Source organism: Drosophila teissieri, chromosome 3R, assembly GCF_016746235.2.
Source record: "Drosophila teissieri strain GT53w chromosome 3R, Prin_Dtei_1.1, whole genome shotgun sequence".
NCBI classification, from domain to species: Eukaryota; Metazoa; Arthropoda; class Insecta; order Diptera; family Drosophilidae; genus Drosophila; species Drosophila teissieri.
In genome coordinates this window covers 9,913,796-9,927,726 of record NC_053032.1, presented here as the reverse complement: position 1 = coordinate 9,927,726, position 13,931 = coordinate 9,913,796, and the positions used below count along the sequence as shown (strand labels likewise).

Sequence of the window (13,931 nt, the reverse complement as noted above, 5' to 3'; positions counted from 1 at the left end):
TAATATGCGATGCAACAAAAGAAAAACAGAGCAGTTGAAGAGTTTTGCGGTTTGGTTTGGTAGGGTTTCCTGTCCCGCGATCACTCACCTCGCTTTTTTCTCGGGCCCTCTGCAGAATTCGCTCCTCGATGGTTCCTTTGCAGATCAGTCGGTAGACAGTCACCTGTTTCGTTTGGCCCAATCGATGAGCCCGATCCATGGCCTGTTGATCGACAGTGGGATTCCAGTCCGAGTCGTAGAAGATGACCTGCAAGATGGAGAAAGTTATTGGATGTGAAAGTTACAGAAGTTATTTAGCAAGCATATTCTTAAAGAGTTCTTTCACATTAGTATGCAAATAGTTGCTGCACACGCACATCCTTTCGCTGTTCCTTTGATGAGTTCGAGCCTGCATATTTTATTGGTTCTACCTCGAATTCGACTAGTCTATGAACCACTTTGTAGTGTCACGAACTTTTCGCTTTTCCGGTCTATTATCTGGACTAGGAAAACTCCCGGCACCGGTGTTAACCCTTCAATCCCCCTGTTCAGTCGCACTTGGTACGTGTTTGGTGTGCAAGTGTTCAGTAATTCTCAAGGGTTGTCTTAGGGGAGTGGAGTTTCCGGCTGAGAGATGGCTCTAATTAAAATCGAACTGCTCCAGGGATTTCTTTTTATTTGGAACACGTGTTGAGCCCTATTCAGAAATGTAGGAAGGAAGTGGCCCATTGAGGAATCTGTCTATTAAATGGAATAAATGATCAATTGAGTATATAGCGCGGGAACTCTGCCATTAGGAAAATGTTTGAAGCAGAGACTGCATTCTATTTTGCATAATAATGCATTCTATAATATTATACGAAAATACATTTGAAATCTGATGTTTTTATAAATCAATATCTTTGTTGTAAAGGGTATGTAAACAAAAGTAACGAACTAAATATATTTATCACAAACCGATTTTCTTTGCCCAATTGATTAGTTGCACTTTTAATCACAGCACCCCACAGCTATTTAATAAAAAATGAATCTTCACCCCCAGTTTAGTAGTAACAGAAATGTGTAAGCACAATTTAATTTTGTTTCATATAAGTACTTTTATTATTGGAATTCAATCCAGCAAGGAAGCTATTGAATTAAGATGGATTGAGCAGAAATTGGATCATTTTCATAAGGATTCCAGAACATTTAAAATGGTATCAAAAATATGGCAAACATTTTTAAGAGACTAAACATTCTACACTTCTTAGAGATATATGGTTAAGGAAGATTATTTTAAGCCAAATGGTACAATATTTTTCTTTATGGGAGGGGAAGGATCCATTTTATCGCCGACCACAAATGTTTCTAACATAATGCTGACAAAGAGTTTCATTCACGACCTGGCAAAAAAATATGGAGGCTATCTGGTGCACAGTGAACATCGTTACTATGGAGAAAGTAAGGCGACCAAGTACGTTTTAATCCCAATAATAATAGCGAATAATCATAACAATAAATAGCATCAATTGTCGATTCCAGAGATCTCCACTTGAAGTCCTTAAAGTACCTAACTGTTCCCCAAGCAATGGCCGATGTGGCTCATTTAATTCAGTTTTTAAAAGCAAACTCCACTTTTTTTGGTGAGTCCAAGGTATTCCTTGTGGGTGGATCGTATTCCGGTATTATGGTTCCGTGGTTTGCCAAACTTTATCCAAACTTGATTGATTTAGGCTGGGGTTCCAGTGCCCCGTTTCAGTTTAAAGTTGAACTAAAAGCGTTCTATACAAAGGTTTTTAAAATTGTTCAACATATTGGAGGTAGAAAGTGCCGTGATAGCCTCATATATGGTTTTGAAACTCTTCGAGCTGCCATTAAAAAAGATAATACCCTAAAGCTTGTGGAAATGAATATTTGCGGATTTGACCACGTCAATAAAATTCTTGTTTTTAATTTATTTGAAAGATTAACTAACGTCATTGGTTCTCTGGTGCAATACGAAAAGTAAGTAAATATTAAATATAAAATGAATACGAAAATAACAATCACTTCTTTTTAATAGTAAAACTAATATTCAAAGCGCCTGCAAAGAGATTTTAGAAACCTCTTTTACATTTTACCTTAGAAACAAACTTAATGGAAACTCTACAAAATGCTACGACTCAATTTCCAGTTTAAAGCCTTTGCGGGACGTTCGATTCATCACAGACTCATGTACGCAGATTCCAAAACACCATAAAATCTTTTAACAGAGTTTTTTTTTCAGCACGCCTCTGGTTTTATCAGTGTTGTAGTCAGCTTGGAAACTTCCAAACTTCTGAATACATTCCACTGGATTTTTGGCTGGACATGTGTACTGATGTCTTTGGTTACAAGTTTTCCTACTGTTTTATTAGCAAAAAGGTGAAAAACACTGATGATAACTTTAGGGACTTGGACAGAAGTGAAAAGGTTCAGCGCGTGTTTTTAACCCAGCCAGAATTGGATGCTTGGTCAGCTACGAAAGTGAGAAAACACAAACGGACTTATATCTTAAAGGGTATGTTCAGATTAACTGTACCCTATCAGAAATTTTGTAACCTATTTTAATTCCTTAAGGGGCATCTCACTGCGAGGACCTACAACCATCACCGGGGAATGTAAACCCATTTATAAGAAACCTAATGATGGACATCGATTTCGAAGTGCAAAAATTACAAAAAGATATACCACAATAAATTATTTTATTTCCTTCACACAAACTGTTGAGCAGTGCTCTTGTCTCATATAACTTAAAAACCGATTGGTATATCCATTAAAAGCATTCACCCCTTTTTAAAAGTGTATAATCACCATGTAGTTAGTAAGTGTACTACACCTTGTATAACCCTTATCGGCTAACTCTATTACCCACATTTCAAGTACCGTCAAATTGCGTGAGTGAAACCCAATGATTGATAATCGGAACAGTCGTTGCGAACACCATGGTGCTCGATAAGACGCCGCTTGGCGTTGAAACACAAAATGCCAACAATCTATTTAGCCCAGTTGACAATACTATTTACTGGCTTAAGAACCACTAATTAAGTACTGCGTTGGCGATAAGATTTTCCTTTCAGCTAAGGCAATGGAATTAGTTGGCCATAAGCTGGTAAATGTTGATCAGTCCTAATTTAACGCTCGACGATGAAACTTTGGCTAGGAATTCCTTTGGCCCTTTTAGCCCTGGGCCAAGCCCATGGAAGCATATTTGAGAGGACTTTCAAAAGGATCCATGAGGAGCCACCACTCCCAACCATTCAGAATCGAGCGGATGTAGTTCAAACCCTTTGGATTGAACAGAAGCTGGATCACTTCGACCCGGCAGAAACCCGCACATGGCAAATGGTATATTGCATAATTTGGAGTTCTTAGTTATAATAGTTATTTGAAGTTTTCTTGTACATGTACAATGTTCGTCTCGATCTATTCCAGCGGTATATGCTCAACGATGCACTTTACACGTCTGGAGCGCCTCTTTTTATTTACCTTGGAGGAGAATGGGAGATCTCATCGGGCAGAATAACTGGTGGTCACCTATACGACATGGCCAAGGAGCACAATGCTCTTTTGGCCTACACAGAGCACCGCTACTATGGACAAAGCAAGCCCTTGCCGTAAGTGATTCTGAAATAATTCGGTGCTTCTAAGAAAACTATTCCATAACCCATTTCCGTACCTTTAAAGTGATCTTTCGAATGAAAACATTAAATACCTGAGTGTAAACCAGTCCCTGGCTGATCTGGCTTATTTCATTAACACCATCAAGCAAATCCACGAAGGACTGTCCGAGTCCAAGGTCATTATTGTTGGAGGTTCCTACTCCGCCACAATGGTCACCTGGTTTAAGAAGCTCTATCCCGATCTGGTGGCTGGAGGTTGGGCTTCCAGTGCTCCGCTCTTTGCCAAGGTCAACTTTGTAGGTGAGTTTGGCAGTTATAACGGCCCTTATGTGGAACGCTAAAAAAACTATACTTTCAACAGAGTACAAGGAAGTCACTGGCCAATCCATCGAACAAATGGGCGGATCTGACTGCTACAAGCGAATTGAAAACGGCATTGCCGAGATGGAGACCATGATAGCCACCAAGCGAGGTGCAGAGGTCAAGGCCATACTCAAGTTGTGCGAACCCTTTGATGTATACAGCGATCTGGATGTTTGGACATTGTTCAGCGAGATTTCCGATATTTTTGCGGGCGTAGTGCAGACTCACAAGTTCGTACAACACTCGAACATTGTTTGGTTAGCTAACAAGCTCTTATCCCACTTCCAGTGCTGGCCAAATTGAGGGTGTTTGCCAAAAGATAATGGCTGGATCGAATGATCTTAATGGCGTGGCTGGATATTTGTTGGAAGTATTCGAGGAGAGCGGTGGAAAATGCTACGACCTCAGTTATGATGCAATTACTGCATTGCTTCTGGACACTAATTACAATGGCAACATCAGTAAGTTCGCAATTTTAGGTTTTAAAAGCTAAACATTTAAAAGCGGCTTCTGAATAATTTCAGTGCGTCAGTGGATCTTCCAGACCTGCAATGAATACGGTTGGTATCAGACCTCTGGCTCAACAGCACAGCCCTTTGGCACCAAATTCCCTGTAACCTACTATACCACCATGTGTGCCGATTTATATGGCTCACAGTATAGCAACGAGTTCATTAGCAACCAAGTGAGCACCACCAATCAGTTCTTTGGGGGATTGTCTCCCGGTGTGGAAAATGTCTACCTCACCCATGGGCAATTGGATCCCTGGAGGGCGATGGGGATTCAGGACGAAAGTCAGGCCACTATTATTCCAGGTGAGTAAATGGGAGTACAATACCTCAAACGGAATATTTTTACTCTTATTGTGACCTTTTAGAGCATGCCCATTGCAAGGACTTCAATTCGATCAGCTCGAGTGACACTGCTGAAATGAAGGCTTCCAAAGAACGCATTGCCGAACTGGTCCGCGAATGGGTTAAATAATCGTAGATAAGGTCACTGCTAATGAAAAACCCCAAATAAAATTTAGCGGATTCGACTTATAAACAAACCGATAAGAAATTTTGCTTTTAAATCTTATAACGTTACAGATTTGATAACGTTAAACTATATGTTAACGAATCGCGTAAAATAATAAATGATAAAAGCATTGATATATAAAACTGAAGATCAATTACAATATCATAATAACGACTTGGCAAATCTCATAGATTAGGTAATAATGTCACGGCTGTGATTTTGATTGGCCGACAATAAATTGGAATTTCCGACTAATCCAACACAGTTCCAAACGATTTATGATGAACGGCGAATACGAACATCTAATCGCAACTGAGGAAGCTATCATATCATGTCGCTGGTCACTTATCAACTAGTTAATTTACAATCCTTATCGCGGTCGCAAATTACTTTAGAAGGCAACACTGTTAGCTTAAAAACCATAATCGGACCCGATAGTTGGTTCATTTGTGAAAATGACTGCTCTGCGTTTGGTCTGCCTTATTGTGGTCTTGACCATAGGACTAGTTCACTCCCTGGACATTCCGAAGATCAAAGATGTGCCCCTTTTGGTCAAGACTCTGAAGAACTTGAACCGTGGTCCACCTCACCAGGTGATGACCAAGCGCGTCAATGTCCAGGAGAAATGGATCACACAGAAACTGGATAACTTTGACGCGAGCAACACGCAAACCTATCCGATGGTATGTACACTCGTATGCCGGATAAAATTGATTGCTCAGTAAAAATATCTATAAGTTCGTAACATGCGTCTGAGTTACAAAATGATAAGATCAAAAGGTAAAACACGTGCCATTTTCCACTTTCAAGCGTTATTTGGTCAACGATGAGTTTCAAACTGAGGGAAGTCCCATTTTCATTTACCTGGGTGGCGAATGGGAGATCGAGAGCAGCATGGTCAGCGCCGGTCACTGGTATGATATGGCCGAAGAACACAAGGGTGTCCTCGTCTACACTGAACATCGTTACTATGGTCAAAGTGTACCCACATCGTGAGTAATCAGTGCGTTCTTGCTTACCTCTTAGTAATTCATTCTTTTTCAGAACCATGTCAACAGATAACCTCAAGTACTTGGATGTTAAGCAGGCCTTGGCCGATGTGGCCGTTTTTATTGAGACCTTCAAGACGGAGAACCCCCAGCTGGCCAACTCCAAGGTGATTCTGGCTGGCGGCTCCTACTCGGCCACCATGGTGGTTTGGTTTAAGCGTCTGTATCCAGAATTGGTTGTCGGTGGCTGGGCCTCCAGTGCTCCCCTTTTGGCCAAGGTTGACTTCACCGAATACAAGGAGGTGGTGGGCCAGGCCTTTCTTCAGTTGGGCGGCCAGAAGTGCTACGATAGGATTGAGAACGGCATCGCCGAGCTGGAATCCATGTTCGCTAATAAACGCGGAGCAGAAGCTAAGGCCATGCTGCGCCTGTGCAACAGTTTCGATGATCAAAACGATCTGGACTTGTGGACCCTGTTCTCAAGTATCTCGAATATTTTCGCTGGAGTCGCCCAATACCAAAGGTAGCGTTGTGTGTTGCTAGAATATGGCTTACAAACTTAAACTAATATTTCAGCGGCAACGACATTGGGTACAACTGTGACTACCTCCTGACATTCAATGATGATGCCACGGCTATTGCGAACTTCGTGTACTGGGCGTGGGGAATGGGCACCTGCATTGATGCCAGGTACGAGAGCAGTGTTGAGTACTATCTCTGGGGAGTAGACAACTTCGGCGCTAGTAAGTGACGAATTCGATATTGCTCAGTTAAAATTCTCTGGAATACTTTCCAATCCTACAGGTCGTCCTTGGTACTATCAGACCTGCAATGAGTATGGCTGGTACCAGAGCTCTGGCTCCAGGAATCAACCCTTTGGCACCAAGTTCCCTGCCACCCTTTACACCAATCTCTGCGGCGATGTCTTCAGTTCGCAATACGGAAATGAACAGATTAACATCAATGCAGCCAATACTAACGAATACTTCGGCGGCATGGAGCCCGGCGTGGAGAATGTGTACATGACCCACGGTGCCCTTGATCCCTGGAACCCTATGGGTCATGGAGTGGAGCAGGGAGCCACGCTCATCGCCAACGCATCGCATTGCGCCGACTTTGGATCGATCAAGTCCACAGATTCCGAGGAGATGCGGGCCTCTAAGGAGAAGCTTGCTGGATTGGTTCGACAGTGGTTGGCCTAGATTTTTGGATTTCATATTTACTAAAAGTAATAAAAAAGCCTGAAGAGTTTTTCTTTCAGAAAAAAGTTCTTGAAACTGGCTATGGCTATAATAAGTCTTAAAAAAAAAATTCTTTATGACCGTGTGTTTTAAAAAAGTTTCCAAAACTTTTTTTAAATTCTTCAAAATTTATCTTCGCCCTAATTAATCTATGAGAAAGTAGTGTAAAATATTGTATGAACTTAAGCCTCATATAAAAAAAACCAACTAAATTTAAATAAAAACAAGAGAGAACGCTATAGTCGAGTTCCCCGACTATCTGATACCCGTTACTCAGCTAGTGGAAGTGCGAAGGAGAATCTTCAACACTGACAGTTTTTGTCGGTTTGAGGGCGTTAGAGTGGGCGTGGAAAAGTTTTTGGCAAATCGATAAATATTACAAGACTAATACAAAATGAAAAAATATCAAAACATTTTCAAAAGTGGGGTGGAGCTTTGGGCGGTTTGTGGCGTTACAGTGGCGTGGCAAAAAGTTTTTGGCAAATCGTTAGAAATTACAACACTAATACAAAATGAAAAATATCAAACAATTTCAAACTGTGACGTGCGTTTGGCGTTTGTGGCGTTAGAGTGGCGTGGCAACATGAATCGACAACTTGCGCTGCGTCTATGTACCTGGAGTCGTATGTTTAATCTCACTTTCTAGCTTTCGTAGTTCTGAGATCTCGACGTTCATACGGACAGACGGACAGACGGACAGACGACGGACAGACGACGGACAGAGGACATGGCCAGATCGACTCGGCTACTGATCCTGATCAAGAATATATATACTTTATATGGTCGGAATCGCTTCCTTCTGCCTGTTACATACTTTTCAACGAATCTAGTATACCCTTTTACTCTACGAGTAACGGGTATAACTAGAGAGAACGCTAAGTTGAGTTCCCCGACCATCGGTTACCCGTTACTCAGCTTCCAGAAGCGCGAACAAGAAATTTCCTTATTAACATTTTTCTGGTACATTGATAGAAATAGGAAAAAATTAAAATATGTTTAATGGTGGGCGCGATAGTTTTGGGCAACTTGCGCGACAAAAAATAAATTGTTTGGCAAGATTAATAAAAACTGAAAAAATATCAAGACATTTTTCAAAGGTGTAGGTGTGGTAGTTTTGGGGGGATGTGATCGTTAGAGTGAGAGTGGGCAAGAAATTTTTGGCATATCGATAGAAATTTACAAGACAAATACAAAACTGAAAAAATATCAAAACAATTTCCGAAAGTGTAGGGTATAGCAGGTTTTTAGCGACCGCCAAAGTGATAGCCGCTATTGGTAAAGGCTTCCTTCTGCCTGTTACATACTTTTGAACGAATCTAGTATACCCTTTTACCCTGCAAATAAAAAACCCTATTAAACTAAAGTCACGAATTTGTTTTGTAATTCGCCGAAGGTTATGCTATGGTAAAAAAAGGTACGTCAAAAGAGAAAAAATGGAACACGAACAAAATTCAAATTTTGCGCTGATCCTTAAACATTTTTAATATACTATGTAGATATTTTGGTAAAAAAGAATCATAACATTATTTATTTTCTATTTGAGTACCTAAAAGATTTTTAATAATAAGTGATCATTATAACAAAAAAGGATATTACTTAGCTACTTATTTCTATCGTTATTCCTTTCTAAGCTTTACTAATAGTTTACTTTTTTGATAAGACAATTATAACGTAACTTGCACTTACATAAAAATGATAGAGAATGAAATTAATACCCTTTTCTTACATCATGTTAAGACCTTAGCTTATTGACCAAGGCACCTAAAAAAGTAAATATTTGGTAACACAACAATGACCAATAAATTGCCACGTTTGCTTATATAGGATTAGATTGACAGGAGTGGAAGATTGCAGGGCACGTGTACAAGTAAACTATTCAACAAAAAATTAAATTTTTAAACTATTAAGATAGTTATATACTAATAAATAGTTCGAAATATTATTTCATATCGCGTAATTAGCTATTAGTCGACTGACTGCTGTTTAACCGATTATATTTTTATATGACTTATCCTATTTATTGGAGCTCCGTTGAAATTGCAGAACCAAAAGTAACGCACAAGAAAGAACTGGTTTAAGATATAAGGATGCGATTTCAGTAAAAGTCACCAAGGAAATTAGTCAAATCGTATCCATTAAATTATAAACCTGATCCACTACTTCCACCTGCTTTTTTTTACATTTTTAGTTCACCTGTTCTTTTTATAATTTTTTAAAACCTCCTTAAAAAGCATTTTATTGATATAAAAAAGGGTTTGAATTAGAGAATCTTCATATAACAATGTTCTGAACTTCAACATTTGAACCTAGTTATACAAATTGGGGACTAATCAGTTAAGTTTCTTTGTCTTTGCGAAGACCCAAGGCATTCTAATGAACCTAGCTCAATTAACGTGATGCAAGACATGATTCAAACAAAGAACCCTCAACTTTATCAGTGTAATAAATTTTCCGACTTTTGTTTACTTTGCAATTCAGAGCCCAAAGGCCCTATCTTAGGTTAATGGGACTGTCAGTAGCGAATATTTTCCAATAAATAGTCGGCCATCGATGGAGGAAAATCATTCGCAAACTTGTGAACTATCCAGCAATATGAAGTATACCCTAGTAGTACTCGCCCTCCTTGCACCTCTGACTGCAGCAGCTAGTCTAGGTGAACAGAAACCGGAGGCCAATGCCTTCGTCAAATCCTTGAGAGAACTGCATCGAGGTCCACCAGTTGAACCAATGAAGACCAGGGCCAAGGTGGAGGAGCGCTGGATCACCCAGAAACTAGACAACTTCGATGATAGCAACAACGCCACCTGGCAGGATGTAAGGATTAGCTTGAAATGAAGTATGGTCAGCTTTACCAACGTTCTTTTATTTCGCAGCGAATCTATATCAACAACAAGTACTTTGTGGATGGCTCTCCCATCTTCATCTACTTGGGAGGCGAGTGGGCTATCGATCCCAGTGGGATTACCTCTGGACTCTGGAAGGACATTGCTAAGCAGCACAATGGCTCCCTCCTCTACACTGAACATCGCTTCTTTGGCGAGAGTATCCCTATAACGTGAGTATTGACATTATTACCAAGTTCCATTGAACTAAAGTAATACAACTGGTCACCTTTAGTCCTCTGTCCACTGAGAACCTGGCTAAGTACCAGAGCGTGAAGCAGGCCCTGGCTGATGTGATTAACGTGATTGCCACGCTGAAGCAGGAAGACAAGTACAAGAACTCCAAGGTTGTGGTCTCTGGTTGCTCCTACTCGGCCACCATGGCCACTTGGATCAGGAAGCTATATCCCGAAATCATCAGGGGCAGCTGGGCCTCATCTGCTCCGATCCTGGCTAAGGTGAACTTCAAGGACTACATGAAGGTGGTCGGCGAGTCGTACGCTACCCTTGGAGGACAATATTGCTATGATCTGATCGATAACGCCACCTCTTACTATGAGAATCTTTTCGAGATTGGCAACGGCACTCAGGCTGCGAAGGAATTGAACCTGTGCTCCAACTTTAATGTAAACAGCGATCAGGACCGTTGGCAGATCTTCAGCACTATAGCGAACATTTTTGCTGGCATTGCTCAGTACCAAAAGTAGGTGATACGAAACAAACTAAAGGATGTACTAACAATTCATTATTTACCCATAGACCGGAGAAATATGATATTCCCACCTATTGCTCGATTCTGCGAGAGTTCAGTGATGACGATTCTGTTGCTTTGTCCAAGTTCATTAATTGGAAAATCAATGAGCATTCAGGAGCTTGCCTTAGCACGACCTTCAAGGGAGCTGTTGGCTACTACGAATGGTCTAAGGATAACTACCAAGATAGTAAGTGGTTTTTTGTTTCAGCATCATATAACTTTGTTATAACTAAGTTTTTAACTGTTTTAGGTGACTTGCCCTGGATTTTCCAGACCTGCAGCGAGTTTGGATGGTTCCAGTCTTCCGGCAGCAGTAGCCAACCCTTTGGATCTACTTTTCCAGCCACTCTCTATGAGGACACCTGTGAGGGCGTCTTTGGATCGAAGTACGACTCGGATGGCATCCACGCCAATGTCCGCGCAACCAACAATGACTTCGGTGGCCTGAACGTTAACGCCACCAATATCTACTTTGTGCAGGGAGCTCTTGACGGTTGGAGCAAGGTGGGTGCTGGAGTTGCCCAGGGAGCCACCATTATTCCCTACGCCTCCCATTGCCCCGATACTGGATCGATCAGTGCCAGCGATAGTGCCGAACTGGTGGCCTCCAAGAATAAGTTGATCAAGCTCGTGGGTCAATGGCTGGAGGACTAATATCTCGAACGATGATTTTAATTAGTTTAGAAGACTTTATCAGTTTTTTGTTTTGTTTTAAATCTATAATTATTTAACCACCAGTGATTGGAGCTAATAAACCGAATATTAAACATATAAAATGTATAATTTTTCTAACATTGACCAAATCGCCATCAAAGAGACAATACTTAAACTTATCAATTTTTTTTCAATACATAAACTTATCAGTACTTACTTATAATAAAACGTATATTTATACCCGTTACTCGTAGAGTAAAAGGGTATACTACATTCGTTGAAAAGAATGTAACAGGCAGAAGGAAGCGTTTCCGACCATATAAAGTATATATATTCTTGATCAGGATCAATAGCCGAGTCGATCTGACCACCGCAAAAACTGTCAGTGTTAAAGACTCTCCTGCGCACTTTCACCATCTGAGTAACGGGTATCAGATAGTCGGGGAACTCGACTATAGCGTTCTCTCTTGTTTTAACCTTATTACTAGCCGAGAGAGTCAGACGAGAGTCTAATCTGAAGCGTCCACTTGTCCTCTGTACAATTAACAAATAAGTTAAGTGGGCTATTCTCTGAAAAAGCAAGTCGTTTTCAGAGTGTCCATAGAATATGAAGATCTCTTAACTTGAAATCGCTTAGTAAGGACAGTCGCAAAACAGGTAGACACAAAGCTTTCTGTTTCTAAAACAGGTAATCCAATTAATTATACTTTCAGCAGCGGCAGATTTCCGAATATGATGCAATAAAGACTGTAAATTTATGTAGCTCACAAATCCATCAAAATGTTCGAAAAGGTGTGACCACTACGACAGTCTATCACGGACATAGCCGGGCCCGAAAAAGTGAGGAAAGATGGTCTGCGGATGAAGAGCGGACTCCTACACCCAATGAATTGCACTAAATTCAGAAACGTGCTGGGCATATCAAGATCTATAGACAGCCGGCTACTTAAAGACTTTGCATTGCTTTAGAAAATGTCATAAATCTTGCTGGTCGAAGCCGAATCGAGTCACGCATTATAATGACCTGGGCAGATCCATTTAACAAGTCCAAAGTGAACTTGTTTTCAACAATACAATTTGCTTATAAATAGCATAAAATACAATTAAATCGTAGGTCTCGTTTCATTTAAAATATAACTGGTACAGTTCTTACTTCCTCTTTAAGATTCTTTTAAGCATTTCGGGCTTGGTCGAATATTGGGGAAGGAGGGCAAACGAAAGGCCGAAGGAATACCAAAATGTTAAGTTTTTGGTCAAATTATTCCGGTATGCGCCAAATACATGAACGGGAAATACCTTTGTTCTTGTTGAAAGGCCCCAAAGAGAAGGAGACGAGTACGGGGAAGAACTCTTTCCAATGGTGTTTGAGAAACTATATCGAAAAATATATGAAAATTCTTGCCATAGTTCAAAGGCTTGTGGCAATTGATTGATGTTTGAGCTATGTGATTTTTTAGCCTTGCAGGAAGTTATAAAATTCCTCTATATAGCTTGTATACATAAGTTTAAGCCTGGTCACTAAATATTCATATAACGAATATTTCGCTGAAAGTGCGACATTGGCATGAAGGATAATTCTGAGTCATCGCGATAAAACTCCCCAACCCACGATTATTTATAAAAGGTCTTGGAAGCCGGCTTCAAAGATCCGCTGATGGCGAACAATCAGCCAGCTAAAATACCAACATCGAATTAGTCAACACAAAACATAAACCTGAGCAAGTGAGACGGAGAGGCCGATCCGGGAAAAGAACTGAGCCTGAGAAACTGGCTATAAAGTGACAGAAGAGTAGGAGCTGAAACCAAATTACTCTTGGCCAGGGTGCGCAAATAACAAATCAAAACCGGTGACAAAATGATTTAGGAACCAGGCGAAAATGTTCACACGAATCACGCGAACTCTGGGCCAGAACCACTGAAATCGAACAAGAAATGCTTGCGGAGAAACATGGAAAGATTCTGTTCGATATTGTATCCTTTTGGGCTGAGAATTCTTCTACGTGGTCGCTGGACGCGAATTGGTGGATCTCATTGTTGCGCGGCGATAAAGATCACACGAGTAAATCATGGTCTGCCGCCACTCACTCCCAGCTCACCCCCATCCCCATCCCCATCCGCAACCCAACCCAACCCGTCACCACCCCTTGCTCAAGATTCAACCTCGATTGCCGCAGTGCATGAACAAGTAGTTTAGCAAATGAATACAAGAGCCACACAGGGTTTTTCCGCCTTCGAGATCGGGACAATGGCAAAGGAATTTCTCTCTATACTGACGTGTAAAATATTATCCTAAAGCTGTCTATAAATCATCAAGTGAAAGGTGAACAATTACACTACTGTAGAGAACTAAGAGCTCAGCCTGCATAAGGAAAATTGTATAATACACATTTTAGAAGTCATAGTACCTATATATATAATTAATTCGACTT

At 40.7% G+C, this 13,931-nt stretch overlaps 4 protein-coding genes and 1 long non-coding RNA gene across 5 annotated transcripts in view; 4 read left to right on the top strand and 1 right to left on the bottom strand.

The window, feature by feature from the left end:
* The window catches only part of LOC122621916 (chromatin-remodeling ATPase INO80), a 36,126-nt gene that overhangs the window by 16,120 nt on the left and 6,075 nt on the right, over window positions 1-13,931 (bottom strand). The window contains exon 9 of the mRNA XM_043799932.1: window positions 89-247. Within this exon, the coding sequence (XP_043655867.1) occupies window positions 89-247 (159 nt within the window). The remainder of the gene's footprint in view (window positions 1-88; window positions 248-13,931) is intronic.
* LOC122621918 (putative serine protease K12H4.7) lies at window positions 3,089-5,013 on the top strand. The gene is made up of 7 exons (XM_043799934.1): window positions 3,089-3,324; window positions 3,412-3,593; window positions 3,664-3,899; window positions 3,961-4,192; window positions 4,251-4,423; window positions 4,487-4,777; window positions 4,840-5,013. The coding sequence occupies exons 1-7, from the start codon at window positions 3,124-3,126 to the stop codon at window positions 4,944-4,946; spliced, it is 1,422 nt and encodes a 473-aa protein (XP_043655869.1). The 5' UTR covers window positions 3,089-3,123; the 3' UTR covers window positions 4,947-5,013.
* Window positions 5,411-7,458, top strand: LOC122621920 (putative serine protease K12H4.7). Its single transcript, XM_043799937.1, has 5 exons — window positions 5,411-5,665; window positions 5,793-5,974; window positions 6,027-6,494; window positions 6,548-6,714; window positions 6,776-7,458. Exons 1-5 carry the CDS (start codon window positions 5,438-5,440, stop codon window positions 7,171-7,173), a joined length of 1,443 nt encoding a protein of 480 aa, XP_043655872.1. The 5' UTR covers window positions 5,411-5,437; the 3' UTR covers window positions 7,174-7,458.
* Window positions 9,776-11,619, top strand: LOC122621917 (putative serine protease K12H4.7). Its single transcript, XM_043799933.1, has 5 exons — window positions 9,776-10,026; window positions 10,086-10,267; window positions 10,330-10,797; window positions 10,854-11,035; window positions 11,099-11,619. Exons 1-5 carry the CDS (start codon window positions 9,805-9,807, stop codon window positions 11,500-11,502), a joined length of 1,458 nt encoding a protein of 485 aa, XP_043655868.1. The 5' UTR covers window positions 9,776-9,804; the 3' UTR covers window positions 11,503-11,619.
* Window positions 11,934-12,610, top strand: LOC122621924. The gene is made up of 2 exons (XR_006326256.1): window positions 11,934-12,159; window positions 12,216-12,610. It is a non-coding gene; the product is annotated as an uncharacterized LOC122621924 (long non-coding RNA).

What these genes read in the sequence shown, in the direction of transcription:
- LOC122621918 (XM_043799934.1), top strand. Translation starts at nt 3,124, where the DNA reads ATGAAACTTTGGCTAGGAATTCCTTTGGCCCTTTTAGCCCTGGGCCAA. An exon ending in AAACCCGCACATGGCAAATG is followed by an intron (nt 3,325 to 3,411) that starts GTATATTGCATA and finishes GATCTATTCCAG; the next exon opens with CGGTATATGCTCAACGATGC. An exon ending in GGCGTAGTGCAGACTCACAA is followed by an intron (nt 4,193 to 4,250) that starts GTTCGTACAACA and finishes TCCCACTTCCAG; the next exon opens with TGCTGGCCAAATTGAGGGTG.
- LOC122621920 (XM_043799937.1), top strand. Translation starts at nt 5,438, where the DNA reads ATGACTGCTCTGCGTTTGGTCTGCCTTATTGTGGTCTTGACCATAGGA. An exon ending in ACACGCAAACCTATCCGATG is followed by an intron (nt 5,666 to 5,792) that starts GTATGTACACTC and finishes TCCACTTTCAAG; the next exon opens with CGTTATTTGGTCAACGATGA. An exon ending in GGAGTCGCCCAATACCAAAG is followed by an intron (nt 6,495 to 6,547) that starts GTAGCGTTGTGT and finishes CTAATATTTCAG; the next exon opens with CGGCAACGACATTGGGTACA.
- LOC122621917 (XM_043799933.1), top strand. Translation starts at nt 9,805, where the DNA reads ATGAAGTATACCCTAGTAGTACTCGCCCTCCTTGCACCTCTGACTGCA. An exon ending in GGCATTGCTCAGTACCAAAA is followed by an intron (nt 10,798 to 10,853) that starts GTAGGTGATACG and finishes ATTTACCCATAG; the next exon opens with ACCGGAGAAATATGATATTC. An exon ending in TAAGGATAACTACCAAGATA is followed by an intron (nt 11,036 to 11,098) that starts GTAAGTGGTTTT and finishes TAACTGTTTTAG; the next exon opens with GTGACTTGCCCTGGATTTTC.